General features: G+C 37.1%; 5 protein-coding genes across 8 annotated transcripts in view; 4 read left to right on the top strand and 1 right to left on the bottom strand.

Annotated features, from left to right (window-relative positions):
- The window catches only part of Tom70 (translocase of outer membrane 70), a 9,825-nt gene extending 7,897 nt beyond the window's left edge, over positions 1 to 1,928 (top strand). The window contains exons 7-8 of the mRNA XM_011316339.1: positions 317 to 537; positions 796 to 1,928. Of these exons, the coding sequence (XP_011314641.1) occupies positions 317 to 537; positions 796 to 964 (390 nt within the window). The 3' untranslated portion in view covers positions 965 to 1,928. The remainder of the gene's footprint in view (positions 1 to 316; positions 538 to 795) is intronic.
- Alg7 (Alg7 dolichyl-phosphate N-acetylglucosaminephosphotransferase) overlaps positions 1 to 9,936 on the bottom strand; it is a 14,113-nt gene extending 4,177 nt beyond the window's left edge. Inside the window, exons 1-6 of one of the 2 annotated variants that reach the window (XM_011316343.1) lie at positions 9,488 to 9,936; positions 9,306 to 9,420; positions 8,664 to 9,109; positions 3,203 to 3,391; positions 2,879 to 3,113; positions 2,509 to 2,623 (exon numbers count right to left, since the gene is read on the bottom strand). In XM_011316343.1, coding sequence (XP_011314645.1) covers positions 2,558 to 2,623; positions 2,879 to 3,113; positions 3,203 to 3,391; positions 8,664 to 9,109; positions 9,306 to 9,420; positions 9,488 to 9,663 — 1,227 coding nt within the window. In that variant the 5' untranslated portion in view covers positions 9,664 to 9,936 and the 3' untranslated portion in view covers positions 2,509 to 2,557. Of the gene's footprint in view, positions 1 to 1,121; positions 2,624 to 2,878; positions 3,114 to 3,202; positions 3,392 to 8,663; positions 9,110 to 9,305; positions 9,421 to 9,487 lie in introns of those variants that run through there. The other variant, XM_011316342.1, reaches the window with a different exon arrangement.
- Positions 4,125 to 8,175, top strand: Mgat3 (beta-1,4-mannosyl-glycoprotein 4-beta-N-acetylglucosaminyltransferase). Of its 2 annotated transcripts, XM_011316340.1 has the most exons (6): positions 4,125 to 4,489; positions 4,553 to 4,658; positions 4,851 to 5,085; positions 5,256 to 5,412; positions 5,891 to 6,152; positions 6,236 to 8,175. In XM_011316340.1, exons 5-6 carry the CDS (start codon positions 5,994 to 5,996, stop codon positions 7,367 to 7,369), a joined length of 1,293 nt encoding a protein of 430 aa, XP_011314642.1. In that variant the 5' UTR covers positions 4,125 to 4,489; positions 4,553 to 4,658; positions 4,851 to 5,085; positions 5,256 to 5,412; positions 5,891 to 5,993; the 3' UTR covers positions 7,370 to 8,175. The 2 variants fall into 2 exon arrangements, with proteins under 2 accessions (XP_011314642.1, XP_011314643.1); XM_011316341.1 differs by lacking the exons at positions 4,125 to 4,489; positions 4,553 to 4,658 and adding an exon at positions 4,670 to 4,774.
- Positions 9,937 to 9,955: 19 nt separating the features above from the next.
- On the top strand, positions 9,956 to 13,992 carry LOC105273730 (E3 ubiquitin-protein ligase RNF14). 2 transcript variants are annotated; one of them, XM_011316338.1, is made up of 5 exons: positions 9,956 to 10,209; positions 10,658 to 11,548; positions 12,327 to 12,555; positions 12,675 to 12,847; positions 13,691 to 13,992. In XM_011316338.1, the coding sequence occupies exons 2-5, from the start codon at positions 10,673 to 10,675 to the stop codon at positions 13,958 to 13,960; spliced, it is 1,548 nt and encodes a 515-aa protein (XP_011314640.1). In that variant the 5' UTR covers positions 9,956 to 10,209; positions 10,658 to 10,672; the 3' UTR covers positions 13,961 to 13,992. The 2 variants fall into 2 exon arrangements, with proteins under 2 accessions (XP_011314640.1, XP_011314639.1); XM_011316337.1 differs by having other exon boundaries at positions 9,958 to 10,209; positions 10,669 to 11,548.
- A 2,895-nt stretch (positions 13,993 to 16,887) lies between these two features.
- LOC105273754 (golgin subfamily A member 6-like protein 2) lies at positions 16,888 to 17,964 on the top strand. Its single transcript, XM_011316361.1, has one exon. It carries the CDS (start codon positions 16,888 to 16,890, stop codon positions 17,962 to 17,964), a length of 1,077 nt encoding a protein of 358 aa, XP_011314663.1.
- Positions 17,965 to 24,022: the final 6,058 nt, after the last annotated feature.

Genomic DNA, 24,022 nt, shown 5'->3' with positions numbered 1-24,022 from the left:
CAACCCTTCAGGGCTTTGCAATATCCCTTTCTCATATACGTACTTATAACCTCTTTTCTTGACACAATATTTCAACAATCCCCAATTATCACTGAACGCCACAAAACTCGCGTGAATTAGAAATATTTTCTCAACCTAGAACGGTTAAGAGATTCCACACATCGCAAAGTATAGAAACACCTGCAGGTATTTGGTTAAAATTCATAAATCGTTTGCACGAAGAGAGAATAAAGAGAAATTGATAAAAACATTCTTATTGTGCCCGAATATTATTGAATAAAAAATAATTAGTTAGTACATTTTAAAAAAATTTCAGATGCTATGCGATGCACAGTCGTACGAAAAGGCCGACGAATACTTCTCGAAAGCCATTGAAAAGGACCCAAAAAATGCGACAATCTACGTACATAGGGGACTACTGCAACTCCAGTGGTGTGGAAATGTTATCAAAGCTATGGAATATATCAATAAAGCCCTAGAGTTGGATGACAAATGTGAATTTGGATATGAAACTTTAGGAACGATCGAAGTCCAAAGGTAAAATATTTACCGCTTTAGAGAGATAATTGAGGAATAGAGCAGTGAAACACTTCATTTGAAATACTTCATTCGACTGTAAATTATTTCGATTGTGTGTCCCCTAATACTTTGACTGCAGCAAAATTGCGCAGTTATGCAAAAAGTAATGGGATTATTTAAAGAATCGCAAAATGATTTTGTCTGCTATTTTACTACTTTACTTTCTCATTTAATTTCTCGTAACAGATTTTCATAATGTCTTCCTCAACATTTCAGAGGCAACCTCAAAGAAGCCATCAAATTATTCGACAAAGCTTTATCATTAGCTCGAACGGCTCTGGAATTAACCCATATATTCAGTCTCCAAGATGCTGCAAAGGCCCAGTTGAAAATCGGTGAAAGATTAGGTGCTGATTTTATCTTTGGAATTCCAAACATGTCGTAATCAACTTCTCAAGGACACATTGTAAATTAAAAAGTAGCAAAGTTTTAAAAATTATAACTTTTACATTATTGTTTGATTCGTGATACACCAATATTTTCTGTCAATTTAATCATTACTGAAATAAATATGGGAGCCTCGCGAATAAAAAAAACTCCAATGAAATTCAAATAATTGGTAATATTTTCCAAATTTACCTAAAAACTAAATCCTTTACCATGATTATTTCTACTGAATTGGTAAAGTGCCTGGATTAATTCTTCTCGCCATTCAGTCCAAATTGCATAAACATTCGCATGTTATCTCAAGCGATTTGATTGTGAGCAATTATTGCATTTAATTTAGTACATAATCTGAAACATGCTGATAAATTAAATATATGACAGTTGAAATGCGAAAAAATTGTGTTGTGTGAAACTTGTAATGTTACAGAATTTCCGTAGTAAGTTTATGAATCCACAAACAAGTGCGTTAATGTTAAAATCTTTACAACTAATGCTTTCAGACATTCGGCAATTTCTCTCGAAAGTCTTTACACGATTATCTACATCGATTTCTTGGGAAAATACTTGAAATCGTTATTTGTACAGAGATTTTCACGTTAAGGAATGACGCTCATACAGACTGAATTGAGAATCCAAATACTTGACTCATAATATTGTATATGTATACAAAACGCATTACTCCAGTTTCACTCTTCCTAGCCACAGGAATCGTGATTCATGAGAAATGTACTTCAGAATCATAATGTTTTTGGGTGGTAAACATTGAAGGAATCAATGCTAGAGCCTACCACGGAAGTTCCGTAGGAAATCGTAGACGTTATTTTTTTTTCTCTATTGTTATTGATAGTATTTTATTTTTACTTTCTATTGCATCGCAGAGTGAAAGAGCTCTATAAAATTATGTTATGATAGGTTGTAAAATTATGTTATCCCGTATTCAAGTACATAAGCACCTGAAACAATTTGTCTAGTGATTGATAATTGTGAAACCCTGCCTACTTAATTTCCTTTTCGTATTCCAGAAGAATTTGAATTGCCTTACAGTTTTAGAATTCTTGAGCCGTGAAAAAAAATGATTTTTAGGTAGGTGTCCATTATAGAGACTCCACGAATAATTAGCACTGAACTATTGATTTCTCTGAGTCAAGGGAAAAGAGGGATATCATTGTAAATTGTAAGGCAGTCTTAAGCAGAGAGTCTTGATCCCTTAGTCGCTTCAAAAATATCTCAAGGAAATTTTTTATAAGATATTCTTCATAATTCAGTCTGGCCATCATGTTCTATCTCATATGGTTACATAACTCTTCTTTAACGCTTCCTATAGCCTTATATTCACCAGAATAGTTTCTTATGACCTAGTCTTGCAGTAGTATATGTCAACACAATTGCGGGTAAGTGTTTTTGGGCCTCTGGTAGGTTTATACCACGAGTCGAAAGCGAGTGATATAAACCCACGAGCCTAAAAACATTTTTCCCCAATTGTATCGAAATGTACTATTTGACTTTTTTGTGATGATGCTTGGTTGAGTTTTGAATTTTTACCTGTTCATAGCTGAAATTTTTCAGTCTTGTGATGATGTTTTGTCGCTTTCTATACGTCGTAGAAGATGGAAGCTAAAGGATATCGGATAAAAAACGCCAAAAGTGAACATGCAGCCTGCAAATTACAAACAAAAATCGTTTAGAGAATCATTGACACAGTGCAATCAATCAAATGATAAAAAAGAAAATAAGTATGAAGAGTACAGAAGATAATGAAAAAATATAAATTTCCTAGAATTGTGAAGTAATATTTGATTCGGTCAGACAAAAAAAAATCGGCTTCATGAATATTTCGAAAACAAATTCGCAAGATTATAGGCGGAAAATGAATTGTCAATATAGTGGAAAAATGAGAATTAACATTAAATACCTGAATGTATAAAAGAATCTTCGTTAATTTATGCTCCTCCGTTGGTCCAATCATTATAAGAATGAAATTAATCAACGTAAGATTGTTGCAAGTGACTACGCCATCATTATCTTCATTCCACCGTACGATTTTCATTCCTCGAAAAAGGCCCATTATCAGTCTACCAATGATATTGAGCTCAGATTTGTGAAACGTGGTGACGCTGGGATCTAATTTTTCCCTTATTGGATTAAATCTTAAATAGAAGAAGAAGAAAGAACAAAATTAGAATAATTGTTCATTTGAAGAGAAATCATCTTATTATTTGACTAATACTCAACTCACTTGGGTAATCGATGCCTAGGACACGCTACAAAATGGAACAACTGAGGAATACTGTACAGAAAATTAATTATCTGTGGGATGAAGAACAGCAAAAGAGTTTTACTAAAATGTCCAATGATTCCAACAACTGCAAACGTCATTCCCGAGAAATAACAAAAAGTATCTCCCACGAAGACTCTCGACGGATACCTACAATAAAATAAGTTTATGTTTATTCTGAAGATCTTCATAATGTATTGGTTACGAATATCTTAATGAAATTATTTATTATTAAACATCTTCCAGAAATGTTAGTGTTTTTGACAATGATAGACGTTTTTATAAATTTCAATGTAAGTTTCAGATTCATTTTTTTATTTCATTAAAAAATTATCAGAACAAATGAAAACTATTGACACATTGATGACATTCTGCTGTGTATTGCTGACCAATGCAATTAATAGTTGAACAATAAATTCCTGTTTTAAAAAGTTTAGTGTAGAAAGTTTTAGAGTAAATTTTAAAAAGGCATTTCTAACAGCGGACACGTCCTGCGCGCTTTTCGATTTCGTCCTAATGTCCTAAAAAATTGAAACCATTGTATGCAGTGCTTCTCCTCAAAAAATTCTCCAACATTATCTCTTTTTTTAAGCAGTCACATAAGATATGCCCAATAACATAAGATAACGTTAATAATTAACATGACAATTTTCTGTTTCTAGGCCAATTTATTTAATGGTAATAATTAAAATTAATAGGAGATTTTTATAAAAGACTCGAGCGAACAGCTACTGTCTGAAAAGACTGAATAACTTGCTAAATTCATAGGTAATTGAAAAAAATAATTTGGTTTGCAGTGGAGTGAAATTATCAGTCGATTTACGCAAGTAGAATAGTGCAAAGTAACAAATTGGAAAATATTCGATAATTTCGGAGCTCTCGTGGTGCTGAAGGTTTATAAGTGATAGACGCATTTTCGAAAAAAATCGACTCGATCGGTTTTACCACTTCGCCATTGATTTCTGCATGTGCAATATTGAAGGTGGGACGAAGAGAATTTTGGAGGACCCATTCACTGAGGTCCATACCACCTGTCTGGCACACCTGCCGTCCTTGAGCACATTGTCCCAACAGAACCGCAGACACGTGATTCAACGAGAAGACCTTAGACTTTAACAGTTAAACTATAAAGTACAACAGTTCCCAGAACATCTGTGGATTTTATCGAGTCTCCATCATGCTTGGCATAAACCCCATTCATTAAAATACTCCACGACAAGATTACTTCAAGTGTTCGATTCGAAAAACGTAAAAGATGAAGTTTTTTTGATAAGTATAGCAGAATTGTACATGAATTGTCTTCTCTTCCAGATGGACTCTTATGGACAACTGCCAGGATTATTTTGTGCTAAATCGAGAAATCTCCATAAGCCCCCATGTACGAGAAATGGATTTATATCCTTATGGACTCAATAAGGTATTGAAAAAAATATTACAAATTTCTCTCGGAAGATGGGAATCGTCGAATATTTTAGTTTGGTCCATTAGTTGTGTGGCTTGTGTTGCGTTGTCATACAGTGTAAAATAGAGAAGGTAAAACGCATGCGCTCGTTGTTGAATGACGAAGGCGCCTGTCATGCTTGGAATATATATTACCGTGATGTTTCAGACCCTCGCGGAGGCGAATGCGTTTCGGGTGTGGTTTGTAATTTTTGTCACTACCCGAGAAGACACCCTACCACGAGGATTTCCTTCCCAACATCAAATGTGCTATGACTCGATGTTGAAGACTGAAGAATTTTCTAACTTGAAACATGCTTCCTTTGCTGTTGGAACATGAGGATGTTGTGTGAGCATGTGACGAGTGAAATTCGAGCACTGGATAGAGAGAGAAAATAATACCGGTGAGTGATTATCTAGAATATTTATATATATGTGTTATCTTATTAAGGGCCGCTGGCTCATTCAGCCGGTGACCCCAATGACGTCACGGCTATCAGTTAGTCTCCTTTTGCTGTGTGTAACTTTAAAAGGCCCATATCAATTTATGCCATTGAAATTTTTTTTATTTCAGTATCAAGCAAGATTGCGGCATTGAGATTTTTTTTTTGAGTCTGGGATAAGCCCGACGATGTGACTTCAACTTCTGAGCATGGCAACTTCGTTCGGTACTTCAAAATCGATAACGCTCCAGTGAAGTTTCACCTATTGCTAAATTCAGTGTTTTTCTGGTAAAAAAATTCATTTGACAAATTAGCATCCAATCGCTTCATATAAGGATTACATTGGAAAAACAAAATTTCTTAAGAAGTGCATCACTAATTTTATCAACAAACTCATGAGACGAAAATTGATGAGAAAATCATATCTTACTCTAGGAAAAGAAAAACTTCTGTCCAGAAATTATGCACTTGTTCTGAAGATGATGATCATTTATTTATAATAAAAATGTGATTCCTCAAGCCAAGTCTAACTAAGTGAATTTAATCACTAGTTTTTATTTTTCTTATCCCAAAGATTTTAATGAAATCGTGTTCTAATTCGTCAGGAATTAAAATTTCTTCTCTCAGTATAAGATATTGTCTTCTTGAGAATTTTTTAGTATTTTGGTATTTCTTCATAAAAGTGGAGAGGCACTCGAAAAAAAATGATCTTTCTCAGTGTAAGCGGTGAACCGCTGATATTAATTTTAATATTTATATGATTAAGATGACATCACTACCATGTGAAGAGATCTGAAAGGGAGGAGAATGTGATTGAATTCAACCAAAGCCAAATAACCGATACGACTTGAAAAGAAGAAGAAATTGCCATGCAGAACCGGCTCGACGGTAAATTGGTGTTGCTCTATACATTGCTCGTCCTTCAAGTATTCATCGTAATGATCTACGTTATAGCAACACCCCCCAGTGAATACACACAGCTTACACCACGAAATCCTGTCAGTTTCGTGAGAATGGAACCAGCTTATGTATGAAATAGCAAAAAATTACACTTAACAATGGTAACGTAATCAATCAATGAATTTCGTTTTTATCAGTCAAATAATTTCAGATTCCTCAAAAATTTGAAAATCGTACATCCAAGCCTTCAATCTCACATCCTGCCTATCAGATTATAACAAGCGAGTTAAAACTAAAGGATACGAAAACGTCAAGCTTCTTCATCACTCAGAATACAACGAGATGTTGGAAGGAAGGCATCATCTTCAACAAATCCCACACATTTTCCAATAAATGTCACTGTCAGTCTGGTTGGCATGGGCCAGACTGTGGCCAGCCAGAAGTTGTCTGGAGGGCGATAATGGCTTCGAAACAAAATATCAGACTGAAACCAAGAAAAACCTCTCGCCGACTAATTTATACATTCTCAGTGCAAGATTACAACTCAGCAATAGCCGAGGTCATCGTAGAAGAACTCCATCACGTTGTGGATTTGTTTGTAATTTGTGACTTTAGCGGAGCAGAGGATAACTTGCAGCATAAATTGAACAAGGGATTGTTATCGAACCACCAGCATAAGATGTTATACATAAATGCAGCTCATAAGTCACGAAAACCTTTGCGAGTGATATCGAAATACGTTTGGGATAAAATAATCAATGTTGTGAAGAATATGAAAGAGGATGATATTTATGTGATGAGTGGACCTGAGCAGATATTAAACTGGCGTGCATTAATGTTCCTCAAGGTATACGATGGTTGGCCTCAGCCGATAGGCTTTCGTCTAAGATGGTCGGTTTTTGGATTCTTCTGGCAGCATCCCTCCAAAACAATCATAACCGTTGGTGCATGCACTGTCGGATGTATATATCAATCTTACAGGACAAATAGCATTTTTCTTCAGCGTGAATTGGGAGAGACAAATGAGAGGGATGTTCTCGGCTTAGTTATTGGGGATCTCAATCATTATGGGGGATGGTATTGTAATTACTGCGAAACACCGGCAAATATTATGATTGCTCTGAAGAAAGATGGCAAACCTAAAGAAGCCAAGTATGCTAAGAACATGGACGTACTATTTGTGGAGGATTTAATCGGCACTGGTGTCTGGTTCGATGATAAAATGAGCCTTATTAGAGCTTATAAAACTAAAGAATCGTACTTTGCGCCGGAAACTGTTATCGACAACAGTTTCAAGTTTGACTGGTTAGTCGATAATTTCTACGCTAAACTTGATTATTATTGATGATCATCTAGCATCAAATGTCTGTGATATTTATTCAAGTAGTTATAAGTTATCGAAAATCAATATGTAGCGTGTGAACTATTGATCGAATTTATATACAAGGATTGTCTACCAAAGTATGAATGTTAAATAATTTATATAAATCTAGAAAGAATTAAAGTTTGTCGAAGTGAAAGAGTGAGAAGCGTTAAACATCACGGCGCCGCTTAACAATGCCCTCCACCAATTGTCAAACGTTCAACCCCCACATCAATCTCAAATAATTCTTTTCAAAATCTGGTCTTGTTTAATTTCAGCGCTCAATCTCAAGTCGGAACCGTGCCTATAAATAGCCAAATTTTCCCATTTAAAACCATTGAAATTTCCATATTTTCACGATCTGAACATATGAAATTCACAAAAAATTGGTGAGGATTGAATCGTGAAGATAACTATGGTGTTGGATTATGACAATTCATTTTGCTAATTTTATCGATTTAGTGATTATTTCGATGAAAAATCATTCATTAACGAGATGCGAATGAACCCTTCATTTGGGAAATGTATATTATAAAATAATGGAAAATCCTTATTAATATTGAAATTTATTATCATAGATGTTTTAACACTGAAAAGCCATTATTTCACATGTAAACTCGGTCAAATTCTCGAGATAATCATTAAAAAATAGATCTTATCAAAGTCAAATGTAATGACTATTCATTTATCTCGTTAATGACCACTCCTGCAATCAAATGTCAAAAAAACTTTGTAGTTGATAAGATTTTCTACAAAAAAGGTTGCATGACATTTTCTCAAAAAATGAATGATCCTTGAGACAATTGTGAAAAAACAATTTTTCATCGATATAATCACACACTTGACAAAAATACAAAAACGATTTGTCATTTTCGATCACTACAGTACAAAATTGAAACCCAAAATTAAAAGATTAATTATAAAGGATATAATTATCTTCTCAACTGAACTTCCATCATGTTCTTGCAAACTAGCTCTGAACAAATGTGTGTGGATGTCTGTGGATATATATAAGTTTCACTGCTTTTCAAATGGAGTGAATTTTAATGTTTACATGGAGAGTTTGAACTCGAGATTATGATCTAAAGTCTTAGGCAGATTTTTTTTTCATTATTTGGAACTCATGTGGAGAGTGAATGCATAAAAATTTGTAATGAGCGTTGTTAAGGGGCGCCTTAGTGAAACATTTCATGAAAATAGAAACTGTCATTATTTTTACTGGAGACAATACTCTATATCACCTGAATTTGTCATAAAAAATGTTTTTTTTACTTACCAATTGTATTGAAAGAGAGCAACTGATGTTGTTACGTATGGTATCATCAAATATAGTGAAAACTGATGGGCCTTCCATAAATTACCACTCAATTCAATCCAGTTGAATATTATAATGCTAACTGCAATAACAAGACTCTGTCCAACTTCTAGGCCATTTATACCGGCTAGAATGTTGATGGCATTTGTACAAAATACTGCCAACATAGCCATGTACATATAATAAAATAATGAAAGTTCCACGGATAAACCTAACCAGGGTCTTAATGGTTTTGGTATTATGATGAGAGTTGCATTGCAATTCACGTAGTAAACCATGAGAAGAGGTAAGGATACCACTGTCGTTAATAAAAGTTTATGCCTCCACTTGAGATCACAAACATCATCGACAAATCCAAGAATGACCACCCAGCAGATTGATAGAAGAGCCGCCAACAGTTCAACAAGCTGAAAAATACATTTTCACCACAATTTATTAAAAGAAACCCATATTATTAAAATACAGTGAAATTGTAAAATGGAAAAATGTAATTATTTATTTTTAAGATATTAATAAAAGTAGCATATTTGGTTAATTGCACTGTGTCATTCAATTTCAATTAATACGTGAGTTAAAGTAAATCTTATTTTTTTTTAAATTTACCTCGTGATGGGGAAAATTAGAATTGTCTGAGATGTATTTGGTGAAAGGTATTGGTATAAAAAGAAACATGATGAAGAGAAACACAAACCCACTGACAACTCCTAGGGCTTCAGGGCTAAAATATAAGAATCATCAATGAATTATTTTGACTATTAAATCTTTACATCTTTATAAATACTTACATTTTTCGTCCGTTTTTCTTATTCATGTCGACACCCCAGAGGTTAGTTTTTTGTAGAAAAACTTCACCAACCCTTGGAATTAATCTCACTGTGATGAAATATCCACAAACAGACAGAAATAAATTGACAAAAAGTGGAAAATCCACTTGTGTCTCGCCGTCAGCCCTTTCAACCATTTTTTATTCAACAATATATTGATATTCCAAATGCATTAAATGAAAAAAAGCCGGGACTGTGCTATCTTTGACGTGACGTGGCCGCATAAACAGAAACAAAATAGACTAGAACCACTTGTATTTAAGGAGTATTAACATCTTATCACTGTAGCTGAATAAATTGTCAAATTGCGCAATCCCCCAATTTCAATAATAACTCGTTTGAATTATCAGAGCGTTTGTTTTTTCCACTTCCTCCAGAGATATTAGAGGGAGCAGAATGATAATATTTCGAATCAGCTGATCGATCAGGTGTCTCGTTACCTTCATCGCCCTCCCCACTCGTAACTAATGTCTGGTTATTGTTAAGAATTGTGACCTCCAGGCATTGAATTACAATATCAAAAGAACAAACAAATTATTTAATGATTTTATAGTCAAGTTGGCTGCTTGTGTCTAATTATTTTCAAATTGATGGGCTCATTCTCGACGTAAATAATTATAACTGGTCGCTGCTCCGAGATCGGCGATTCGAACTAACCTCGCTGACATTTCCAAGAAGCATTGGTGAGTAAAATGCGAAAACATATTTTCTGATATACAATGCCGAATGGTCGCGAATAAGTCAAAAATTGTGCATTTCCAATATTATCATTTCCTTTTTCTCCTAACAAATTTTCTATAGCGGGGATTTTTAATTAAAGAAATTAATAACAAATGTGTTTGCCTTGTTATTGAACTCTATCAAATACTACGTTACAAGATTTTTCTGATTCCGCTGCCATATTATTATAGGTAATTGGCTTTCAGGGATTTTATGAGAAAACCAAGTAATTAATAGAGCCAAATTCCTCGTTTTATCATTATTTTTTTTTTCAAAACAATTTGAAAGTCAAAATTAGAAATGCCTTAGCTAGAGTAGGCTAACAAGATAAACTTCAAACCAAAGCTTACGCTCGCTAGTTAATACCTTATGCATGCGGACCTTAATAATTGATTTAATGAGTAAAATTAGATTTCTTCCAGAAAAATGGACAACGAAAAACAGAAAGATGAAATAACAGCACTTGAAAGTATTTATACAGCTGAAGAATTTTCTCACCAAGAAATCAACGGTCAATACCAATGTACTTTCAAAGTTTTCATAAATCTTCGAGAAGGATATTGGGTTTCTTATAAAGATACGCGTCAGAAAGAATCAGCTGATGAAAAGATAACAGTTTGTCACTTGCCTCCATTGACTTTATTCGTTCCTCTTCCACGAGAATATCCCTCCCAGCCACCTTCAGAATTCACACTTTGCTGTTCTTGGTTACGTCTCAAAGACATTACAAAACTGTGTAAAAAATTAGATAAACTCTGGAAAGAGAACGAGGGACAGGAGATATTATTCACCTGGATTGCATTCCTACAAGATGAGACCCTCAAGTACTTGGATATAGAGAACAATTTGAATATTGATTCCACGTACACATTGTATAAAACAGCATCAGAGAAAGCGCAAAAAACAGGAGTAGCTAATGCCAGCAGTGCTAGTGACATAGATAAAGCGAAGAAATCAATGAAAAATAAAATGATGCAAAAGCGGAATTACAGAGGACACCGAGGCAATCGAAAATTCGATCATAGAGCAATAGTTGATCGACCTATTAATAAAAATCCTGTACATTATTTACTAGATTACAATGAGAGACGTATAAGCATTGAGTTTAAGAAGAATTTTTACACTTGTAAAATTTGCTTCGCGGACAAATCCGGAGAATCGTGCATACAGTTTAAACCATGTCTTCATGTATTCTGTAAAGAATGTATGACTGGATATTTGGAGGTCAGAATTGAGGATGGGGCTGTGCAAAATATTTGCTGTCCTGGGGAAAAGTGCACCTCTGAGGTGACTCCGGGACAGGTAAATCAAAGAATCACTAATCAATAATCTGTTGCTAGCAGACCAGAAAACGATTGTTTTTTTGCCAACGATTGCTTTTTTATTTAGCACCGTTTGGCAAGGATTGCAATGCTAACAAGTCTCGATATTAGTGAAACTTATATTATTAACTATAAAAATATTACGTTGAACTATTATATTATCATTGGCCCACATAACCCGTCTGAAACTATTTTGCGTTTTGTAATTATTTAATGACTCGCGAAGTTTCAAGGCGATGCGAATATTTTCCAGCGTTTTTTCCAAACTTTTAAAGGGAATCACAAAATTGCTGAAAAAATGCATGACAATGATCACACCACCTTGAAACTTTAGGAGTCATTAATTAATTATGGGACACATAAACGTTATATTTTTTCACGTCAAGGCCATCGTAAGTTTACCAGAGAAACGAAAAAAATATGAATTTTGGGGGGAAGTGTGGACCATCCTTAACAGTTCGCTTCTCCCATACAAATAAATTATTAATGATAGCCACTGATAATAGTAATGAATGATAATAGATAGTAGAAATCAATAGTGAGATTGTGTAAAGTATTCAAAGATAACGCAAGGTGTTTCACTGTGGTGTATTATAATATTTTGGCGTAATATTTTGGAAAATAATATTTAGACATGTAACTATTGCAAGATCGGTTTCCTCATTAAGTATACTGCAATATAGTCACTTTGCCTCTGCCAATCGATTATAAAATGAATTTGGTCCACTGAAAGTATCCGCTCCCTTAAAACTTTACAGATTAAAGAATTAGTAAGCAGTGAATTATTTGTTAAATATGATTCCATTCTATTGAGTGCTACTTTGGATACCATGTTGGATATTGTCTATTGTCCAAGGAGAGATTGTCAGTATCCAGTGAGCAAAGAACCAAACGAAAAAATGGCTAGTTGTCCCAGCTGCCAATATACTTTCTGTGTTAATTGTAAAATGGTTTATCATGGAATTGAACCGTGCAGATTTACTGCAGGTATGTATCTCACGGGGAAAGGTGGGAAGTAGCATGATAAGGTTCACATTTTGTGAATCCATACCATTTCCACTTTTGAGAGAATTTTTTTTTGTTAATAATCAAATATTATCTTGCAGCTGACAAACAAAGACTTGTCAGTGAGTACGAGGCTGCAACGGATGCCCAGAAACTGGCGCTTGAAAATCGTTATGGAAAGAAGCAATTGCAAATGCTGGTTGAAAATACCATGTCAGAAAACTGGATATCGAACAATAGTCATAATTGTCCCCACTGTAATGCAGCAATTGAGGTAATCTCATTTAATACTCTTTTAATTTTTCAAAAGGACAACTACGAATTCGATTGCTTGTCATCTATAACATGAAGATCTATGAGTAGAATATATTGTGTTTCTACAGTTAAATCTACGAACTACACTGGGAGAAAAAAATTTACTCTGCCGAAAAGATATTCGTACTACTCAAAAATATCGAAATATATCCGCCTGATAGTGGAGGCTTTCTGAAGTCACTCTTCAGTTTGTGGCAGATGAATGAATAATCCGTTTCTTAAAAATATTTTTTTTTCGGGTAGAGTTTTAATGATTCTGGAATGGTAATTCAAATACTTCATTCCGTTGAACGAAAAAAAGTTTCGGAAAAGTCGTTAACAAGTTCTGTGCATTAAATATTTAATATTCTGAAATTATTACTTTTATCAGCTGGCAAATTTTCTTAATTTCTGCTCAATAATGAGTAATGGGTGAAAAGCAAATGAATATTATAATTAATATTGTCACTAATGAGACAACTGTAAACAGACATTTCGATTTTCAATCAAACACATTATTTTTTTTAACTTTAATATTGGGGTAGTCGAACTTGACTCAAAAAGATGTGTATTCATATCTTATTGCTAAATTTCCTCTTGGGAAACAATTTTCTTGAATCCGAAGAATGTTGTCCAGGTAATCCAGGACATAACTTTTTAGCAGAGCATTTTTTTTCTGAGTGTATACGAGAAATTTTCTGACATACTTTCATGCAATCTTCAATTTCGATAGTAACGCAGAATTATGTATACTTAAATTTTCGGCTGATACTCGTAGAAGTGGATGTAATTATAATTCAAAAATTTGCATTTATATCCAAAGAAATTCGATGGCTGTAATAAGATGACATGCGGTCGTTGCAACACGTACTTCTGCTGGCTCTGCGGTAGTCGATTGAATCACGAGACTCCGTACGTCCATTACCAAAATCCTCAGTCCAAATGTTACAAAATGCTTCATCATGGATTGGTCGAGGATGAAGATTCTGATGATGAGATTGACTTCAATGCAATGTACTTGGATTTTGATTCCGATGATAATGATGATGATGAACTGTATGATGAAGATTTTTTCATTGATGTTAACGTATGAATCATTTGGCCAATATATTATTCAATACCTTATTGAGTATTTATTCATATTTTCCTATTATTATTAGAGAACATGCATTGCAATTTCTGTATGAGATATATACGAAAATCTCATATTCTATAACGGATCGAATGATGACTGAAGACTGAAGAGAACGAGCAGTACCTGAGAGTCCTATCCTTACCAAGTATCTCTAATATTTAATGATGCTCATCGACTTTAGCCTTAGTTCTACGACTTTATCTAATTGGCTTTCATAGTGCAGTTTTTCATCTCGAATGATGGCAAAAAATCGGAATTGAGTGCTGCTTTTAATTGGCCAGGAGCAAAGCGATATTGAAGTCTTGTAGGTTGATATTGATTTTTATGAAAGTCCATCAGTTCCTTTTGTGGGGAACTAAGGATAAGGACATCATCCCAGAAAGTGGTCGAATTCAACAAAGTTAATAGGACATTCTATGGCAGTCCACGGAAAACAGAGAACAATACACTTAAAATACGAGATCTAAAACGTAATTTACAGGATTTTTTACCTTGTACATGTTGTCTAATCCTTCATGTAAACATGAGGATTGATCCATTTTCGGTATTTAATTTCTTAAGGGGACTGTTCTAGATATTTACCAATAAGATGACTTTTTTCAGATTTTTTTTTATGCGCATGAGCCGTCATATTTTTTTTAAGTTTTGTTTGATATCATGTGCAACGGTTACTGGATCATGCCCGTAGGTCAGATGATGATTTAGAGGAAGCCCTCGTCTCTAGGAATTGGACCTAAAGTTAAAATTGACACAATTTAACCATTGCAGCATAAAGAAATTATGATTTGAAACAATAATATTTATTAATCTTAATAATAATATTATTATTCTTAATCAAAATTAATGATGCACTTGTTTCCAGCATTACTTTCCATAATGAGAATAACAAAAATAATGACAATAATGATAATAGAACGGCTCAAATCCAGCCTCTCCAGCCTCCAGCCTCTCCTGTTTGAACTACGTTAGTTAAACCGCGGGTTGAGGATTAGATAGGCTGATCGTCTTGATCATCGGCTCTCTTTAGGTGATTCCAGCCTGCAAGCGCCATGCCTTAATATTGTCACCCTGTCACCCTTGACTCCCTTCAACTACTTAAACATCATGATTCCGGACTGCAGTAGTGCTCACCCTCTGGTCGCTTACCTTGCTGTCATTTGCAATCATTTACAATAACAATTATTTGTATTTTCAGTAAAAAGTAATGATACAATGTTCCAAGTAAGTCGCGAAATTGATTTGATAATCGTGTTTTGAAATTTTTGTTTTTTCTGTGTAGATTAAACACATTAAATCTTTATTCAACCCCCAAAAGTCCAAAGTATTCGGATTAAGGAGAAAATGATTAATAGAGTTTTAAAAAAATCCACAACGAAAAATATCGATTGCTTACGCGATTGTGTATCGAAATTATTGGAACTTCAATTACTGCTTAATCAGGTAGTTGATCTAAATTTTGATGATGATTACTATTCTCCTGGATGATCAGTCATTATCGTACTTTGAAAATGAGTTGCTTGATCCATCGAAAATTCTCTATTTCTGATTATTGATTAACAATCAGATACAAATGATTAATACTCTCGGATTATTGATTAACCATTCATTAACAAAAAATTTGAGTGAACATTATAAATTGAATGAGTAATCGATCATTCTTAATTATGGAGGACGGGATAGATAGAGTAATCGAGAACATTGTCCCTGCAATTAGAACGAAAATTCACTACTCGAGATAATCTTCTCGAAGACGTCGAGAGATTCAAGTAATTACCAATGAAAACGAAATATTTTATTAATGGAAAAATATTTCCCATCGAGTTGACCCTAATCAATCAGTAACTCCAGACGTTGAATGAAGAGTGAAGAGTAGTCTTAGAGGCTGGCGTGCATCTGCCGAGAAGAAGCCGAGCGGGAAAGAAATGAGTTCAACTAGCTTTTGAAAATTCCTACACAAAAAAAAAATTATTGGAAAAACAGAGAATGCGAGAAGGAGCACCTTGACTTGAAGGAGGCATTTTCAATGGTTCGTAATTTTGGTGGCAAAAATGCAGGCACATTAGATTGTTTTTACAGACAGTTGAAAGCTAGGCAACAAGTATATGTAGAGCTTTGAGACTTTCTGTTAGAGAGGATTCTAGGGAGTGAATTAAAAGAAAATGCCAAGCATGTCGTCGATTTCCAAGAAAATTTAGTAAGTTACAGGAAAAATGGAGATGCCACTAAAAAAAATGCACGCACAGAGAAGGTCACTGTTAATTTCTTGAATAGCCTATTCGGTCTACAGTTTAGTGTAGTTTAGACTCTACACCATGAATTTACTGAAATAAAAAAATTAACAAAGAGATTATGAACTTCGGACTTGATTGAAAACCGTTTCAAACCAAATAGATATTTGAAGTTCACTAAAGACAAACATTTTCGATATATCAATCATTTTCATAAGTATTGAATACTATAGATAGATTCTTATTCTATGGCATAGAATATTTGTCTTATATACTGTGACATAAGTTGAAACTAATAAAAATTATAATTCAGGTTGCGAAATAAAATGATAACCATTTAATAAAAGAATTGTTACTACATTGAATTAAATAACTGTAATAATAAAACCGCGCCTTCCCCGAGAAGGGGGGACGAGGACGAGGAGGAGGAGGGGGAGGATCAACCACGGAAACAGATAGATGAGAACCTGGCAAAGAAGATAGCACAAGACGTGGCACGGGAAGTGAGCGAAGAACTGAGGAAATGGGAGGCTAGAGAAAAGAAGAAGAGGAATGAAGAGTGGAACTCGAGGATGGCAGACTTAGAGGAACTGATAAGAAGAAGAGGAAACGAGGAAGGGTGCAAAAGGGGGTACTGAAATAGACTGCAGAGAGTGTATGAAGGCGCAAGGAAAATTGGCGGAGAAAGAGGAGGAGATGAAGAGAGTATGGAAGCAACTCCCCGAGGTGCAAGACGAGAACAAGAAGCTCGAGCGACAGTTGGCAAACAATCAGAAACTAATGGAAGAATGGGTGGAATATGCGAGAGAGTGGAAAAGAAAGTATGAGAAATTGAGTAGCATGGTGAGAGAAGAGGCCAGGGAAAACTGGATCGTCCCGCAGGCCCGGGAGATCACACCAGGGACGCCAGAAAGGGGACACTCAAGAACAGACACAGAAGGGGAAACAGAAAGAAAGAACCCCCAGAGCGAAAATGAGGAGGCAGTGACACAAATAGGAGAGGAGGGGGAAGTAACGGCAGTGGAATTCGATCGGTCAGAAGCAGCGAGGACCCTGGCACATGATGCTCCAGCGCCAGGAGGGTCGGGGGTCGCTGCGGAAGACGAGAGGAGACACAAGCCACAGAACCCCCAGAAGACGGAAACAAGGAAGATCGCTAAGAACCCTACCCCTAGGAAATTGGAAGAAGAAGAATGGATCGCTGAAAAGATAAAAAGAAGAGAGAGAAAGAAGGGGATTATAATTAAAGGACTCACATTGATAGAAAAGAGAAAAAAAGAAGAGTTAGACCGATGGATGGAGGAGACAATGGGAGTGAAGGCTAGAGTCTCCAAGTTGGACAGAGTAGGTAACGGAACTTGGAGAGCAGAACTCGAAGAATGGGAGACGAAAGCGGAGATAATGGCGAGGAAGCAGGAACTGAAGAAACTCAGGTGGGGAGTTTGGATAACAGATGACCTCACGGATAGACAAAAAGAAGTCCAAACATGGATAGAGAGGGAGGGAGAAAACTGGAGAAGGCTGGGACATGAGGTGAGCACAAAATATCAAAAGATATGTGTAGATGGCACATGGCTATGCTGGGATGAAACTGAAGGAACAATGAAGCTGGAAAAAAAGAAGGCGAACGAAGGATACAGAGAAGAGGAAGAGGAGGCGGAACAGTTGAGGTACTCGCCACCACCACAGCAGCCATTTCGTGGGAGGGGTAGAGGAGGACGACAGCTCCCATGAGCTGGTGCTGCGTCACTGGAAAACCCGAGGAGCCAGTAACATAAAGAAGAATGAGAAGATGTGGCAAGATGCGGACATAGTGATGTTCCAAGAGACGTTCTTAGAGGGAAAAGAGCTGGAAAGAACAATCAATAGCCTGAACAAGAATTACACGTGGAAAGGTAAGGAGGAAGGAAGGAGGAAGGTAAGGAGGAAGAGGCTAGGAAGCACGTTCAAGGCAGAGCGCAAGGAGGGCATCTGATAGGGATAAAAAGGAACCTAAGCGATAAATGGAAGATAAAAGAATGGGAATACGGACTACAAGTGCAGATAGAGAACGAGAGAGCACCAGAACACAGTTACACAGTGATTTCAGGATATAACAATCATCACCTGAAGATGAAAAATTTTCTCAAAGAAGTAGATAAAGAGATAGAAGAACTGGGAGGCGAATCAGCCAGACTCATACTGGTTGGAGACCTAAATGCCAGAATTGGCGAGGAACAGGGAGTGGCAGACTGTGGGCAGGAGGATACAGGGGAAGCATACCCACATCGACAATCAGAGGACAAGAAACTAAGAGAACCAGATGGGACGGCACTGCTCAGGTGGTCTGAAACGAGGTCAATGCTGATAATGAATGGGAGAGCAAAAGGAGATAGACAGGGCAAGATCACAGCGATATCAGAAGGAGAAGGATTAGGAAGCGTGCTAGACCACGTAGTAACGAGGACCGAAGACCAAGAGCTAATGCCGGAATGGTTCAAAGGCATGAATATAGCAGCACAGGAAGGGTCTGACCACCTCCCTGTCTTCTACAGAGTTGAGTGGAGGACAGAGAGGACGGAGAGACAAGTGAACAGAAAAGCCGGGAAAAGCGGCCGACTTTCAGAAAGAATGGGAAGAACGATGGCAAAACAAATACACACAAGAGGAGCTTCAACCGGAAGAGAAGTGGGCACGCAATGTCGAAACGATAGAAGAAGTAGCACGAAAAGTAGGGATGACATCTACAGGAAGACCAGTAGCAGGAATAGAGGAGACCTGGGATAAATATGGAGAATACAGAACTATGAGAAGAAAACTCTTTAAGAAACTTAACAGATTTAGAAAAACCCAGGACTGGAAAAACAAATCCGAATACATAACGCGCAGGAAGGAACTAGCGGCACTGAGAGAGAAGCTGATTAAGAGATGGCTAGAGGAAAAACAGGAAGAAGTAAGAACAAGCAAGAATTTGACAGAGTGGTGGAAAGCAATGTCATGGTACAGGAAGAAGAAAAGGGCAATACTGGCAGGTAAAATGACGAAAGAAAAACTATTAAGCCACTTCTGCACACTACTAGAAGCGGAATTAGACAGGGTGGGACAAAAGGAAAATGACAATGAAGAGCAGGAATCTTCAGCGGAAACGCTTCGAGGAATAAAAATGGAAGAGAGAGCAGAGGGAGAAAAAGAGGAGATGAAGAAGACCCAAGACGAAAAAGAAGAGGTGCAAAGTAGGAAATACGAAACGCAAGGCAGACACACACCGGTAGACCGAAACGACCGAGATGAAGAGGTAGAGACAGCAGAGGAAACAGCGGGAAGCAATGAGCTAGATAGACCGCTAACACAAAATGAAATAGCGATGGCGATGAGGCGGTTAAAAAAAGGAAAGGCAGCAGGCGAAGATGAAATAACAGCAGAATTTATAGTAGGAATGCCGAAAGAAGGGAGATTAGAGTTGATACAACTAATCCAAGACATCTGGCGAAGAAGGCAAATGATAGGAAGATGAAGGATGGCAACTATATTCCCAATATTTAAATTGAAAGGTGACGAGAATGAGGCTAGCAACTACAGGGGGATCTCACTGCTAGATATAGGATACAAAATACTTGCGAGCATAATGGCATCAAGACTAAGCAGCTAGGTAGAGAAAGAGGGGAAGTTAACAGAAGCACAAGCAGGATTCAGACCAGGAAGAGGAACGACGGAAGCGGTATTCATACTGAACACGCTGATAGGCAATAAACTGAAGCAGAAGAGAGGCAAATTACACGTGGCATTCATAGATGACAAGGCAGCCTTCAACAAGGTGAACAGGGAGAGGCTATGGAAGAAAATGGAACAAATAGGAATCAGTGGAAGATTCCTGGAAATGACGAAGGAAATATATTCGGGCACAAATAACGAAGTGCTAGCAAGGCAAGAGAAGACAGAAGCATTCATTACAAATAAAGGGGTGAGGCAGGGGTGCCCACTTAGCCCGATGATCTTCAATATATATATAAATGACCTCGAACCAGAATTGAGGAAAAGAGGGGACGGCGGCACAGGGATAGGACCAGGCTCGAACACGAAAATCTTCGCGCTACTATACGCAGACGACGCAGCCCTGATAGCAGAAGAGGGAAAAGAAATGCAAAAGATGCTAGACAACCTAGAGAAATGGTCAGACACAAATCTGATGGAGGTAAGCGTAGAGAAGACAAAAATTATGGTATTTAGAAATGGAGGCAAGCGGAAAAAGGAAAATTGGACCTACAAGGGACAGATGATAAAGGTGGTAAATGAATTTAAATATCTAGGATTTTGGTTCACACCTACAAACAGATATACAAGACACACAGAGAAGGCGGCAGGCAAAACACAACAACTGAAAACAAAGTCTGGGGCGAAACCAGAAGAGCAGGGGTCACGAATCTGAAGCGAAGAATGTACTTTATGGACTCAACCGTCAAAACGGTAGCAATGTATGGAGCAGAACTATGGGGCTAGGAAAGAAGAGAAGCTATAGAAAAAGTCCAGAGCAGATATGTTAAGTCCTGTCTGGGACTGGCAAGAAACACACCAGGATATATCTGGAGGCTGGAATCAAACAAACGAAGTATAGAGATAGAGGGAAAGAGAAGAGCAGGAGCGTTCCTATTAAAATTAAGCTCGATGGAAGAGAACCGGTGGCCAAAGAAATGTCTAAAAGAAGAACTGAGAAACATAATAAATGGGAAACCAACCAGATGGGGCAAAACCCTAAAGGAAGCAACAGAAAAAGTAGGAGACGGACAAGTGATAAAATGGCTGTATGAAGGAGGAGAGCTAAGAGAGGCTGAAAAAAGACTGACCGAGATGGAAAGGACTGCCACAGACCAAGAAATACAAGCCGATTGGGAGAAAGCAGACGGCTCAAAATATTGTACATTGCATTTCCACACCTCCATCTTGCCCACGCCTCTTTCTGTCTAGATTTTACCTTAGTTCTGTGCCAGTAGTCTTCTATCTTTGGTTCTTCTTTAATTTGTACGTAGTAGCTACTACTAGTGCTACTAGTAGTCTTCTATCTTTGGTTCTTCTTTAATTTGTACGTAGTAGCTACTACTAGTGCTACTAGTAGTCTTCTATCGTAGTAGCTACTACGTACAAATTAAAGAAGAACCAAAGATAGAAGACTACTAGTAGCTACTACGTACAAATTAAAGAAGAACCAAAGATAGAAGACTACTGGCACAGAACTAAGGTAAAATCTAGACAGAAAGAGGCGTGGGCAAGATGGAGGTGTGGAAATGCAATCAGAGAAGGAAAAGAAAAATTTATGAACACAAACTGCCGGGCATGTAAAAAAACGAGCGAATCACTAGAACACGCCATTAGCTGTGAGCTAGTAATGAGAAGATTGAAAACAGAGGATAGAGAATGGTGGAAAAGGTGGAGAGGAGACATGGATCCGAGAAGATGGAGAATGAAGCTGATAGACGCCCTGAGAAAGGAGATGGACGTAAAGCTCTGTCTGGGGTTGGACAGAATAGAGAAGGTATTGAGGGACAACGGCGAGAATAATACCTGGGAGGATCGGGACAGAAACGGATGAAAACGAAAGCAAGGCACAGCCTGTGATAGAAGGCAACATACGGGCTGGAGTTCGAAGACTAAATCTGAATAGAGGACATATATATGACATGTTTTCTTATTTATCTTTGCTATTTATTTTATCTCTGTTAACTAAATTAGACGTAAGAAAATGAAATTTATTGGATGAGAGAAGGTGGCCTGTGTAGATGTAAAACTGTAAAAGTAATATCAAGGAAATAAAGTATTCTATTCTATTCTAAAACCGCGTCTCATTCTTCATTATACTCGGCCCCAGATTCTCGATAAAATTACGAACATAAATAACAAAACAAAATAAACAGACGACTAAACTCGGCACAATACTATTTCCCCAACCATGATTTGTCGAACAATAAAATGCTAATCAAATATAAATGTCAAAGTCAAAATTTGTCTAAAGTCACTATTAAAGTCAAAAGATAAAGTAACTAGTCAGAATTTCAAAGAGTCAAAATTGCCGTAAAGGAATCTGAAATTATCACGAGAATCTGGTGTGACAAAAAAAAAGTGGCGGGAATAAGAATCTAACTCAAAAGAATATCTTCGACCGATAAAATGCCTAAATAAATGGGATAATAATAAAAATAGTAAAAATATAAGACTGATATCTTGAGAAAAATAGATGAAAAAGACATAGAGTCTACAGCGGTAGGCGAAACGAAAGTTGAATACTTGTAATATGGAAGAAAACGGAATCACTGAATTCAACTCAGAAAAGACTAATCAAGTATTCTCACTAAATCAAAAAAATAATTGAAGGATCGGACCCGCGTTAAAATGGTTCTCCAGAACAAGGGGCGAGCGTCATCCAAAAATCAACAAAAAAATGAATATGGCGTCAATCCCCGCGGACCAAATCGTCCGTAATCAACATAAAATTCTAACTTGCTCTTTACTGAGCAAAATAATAGAAATCGACCGCTCACCAGTATCAATCGCGTAGACAAAATGCAGCTGTCCCAAAAAACTCCAATAAATCTCTCCGTTACAGATTGTAAGGAGAGCACGCCAAAATCTCCGGGTCCTTGTCAAATTTCGTCGCAGAAATGTAATGAATAGTTGAACAAAAATTACATCAACACACGATCCTGTGGTCGATGCGCTATGACAACAAATGAGCGCTGATTGAACGTTGACATCGTAGTCAATCAAAGCAGATGAATTAAAATCTGATTCACACAAGAAAAGTGCGACATGGAAATAAAGTCACATTTCAAATGATAACCTCTGGACAATTTCCAAAAATCTTGAATTAATCAATCATTTATGATAAATAATTCTCGGCATCTCCTTTCCAAACAATAATTTGTTGTCTGAGTCTCAAAGCTCCAACTCCTCGATACAGGCATCGCTACTCAGCCTTCCAAATGAACCAAACTCCAGTACGGACCGTTTAAAACACTCACTCCGATATTTCGTACTCTACAGCTTCCGAGGCTTAGAAATATGGCTCCTATGATGAATCTCCCGTAGATCCAGAGTCTATCTCACGATGAATCACTAGTGATCGGTGCAATAACTCGATACCAACAAATAATCATCAATAAATGGTAGACAAAAGATGGCCGCTGCTAAAGTGACAAGTTCATGACTCTCGTGTTAAAAATCCAATAATTAATAATTGTGCAAGTGCTTGGATTCTATTTATTGTTAAACAATCGTGTGCATGACCGAACGAACATTGTTTTCAATAATTATCGTCTGAAACGTCGGTTTTTACTTAACTCGGACCCGAAAAGTTAGTCGGTGCACATGAGTGATAGTTTATGGCGGGAGAAAAAAACACAGAACCACAGGAGACAGAGGACGGCTACCAAGCCGGAGATAAAGCTGAAAAAGGCAAAGCAAATCTCGCCGAGCACCCAAGGGGCCCCCCAGAAGAGACAGGAGCTAATCAGGAGGATCTGGGGACAGGCCCGGACGAGGCCTCGGATAGTGAACAGCCAAAAGACAGCGTCAAAAGGGGAAGAGGGCGCCCGACAGATAGTAAAAACAAAAATATCACTAAGAAGAGCCTGCGAAACGTCAACACCCTAGACAAATACCTGGAGACACGACCCCCAGCAGACACCCCAGTCAGACCCTGCACGAGAAGCTGGGCGGCTGGGACAGCCCGAGCCAGAGATGACTCGTCGTTAGACTTCGAAAACTCCCCGAATCCAGACGACCCTCTCGCCAACTCCACCATCCGAGAGAGCTCACCCAGAAT

This window comes from Fopius arisanus, unplaced genomic scaffold (genome assembly GCF_000806365.1).
Source record: "Fopius arisanus strain USDA-PBARC FA_bdor unplaced genomic scaffold, ASM80636v1 scaffold00006, whole genome shotgun sequence".
Lineage (NCBI taxonomy): Eukaryota > Metazoa > Arthropoda > Insecta > Hymenoptera > Braconidae > Fopius > Fopius arisanus.
This window is presented reverse-complemented; position numbering and strand designations above follow the sequence as displayed.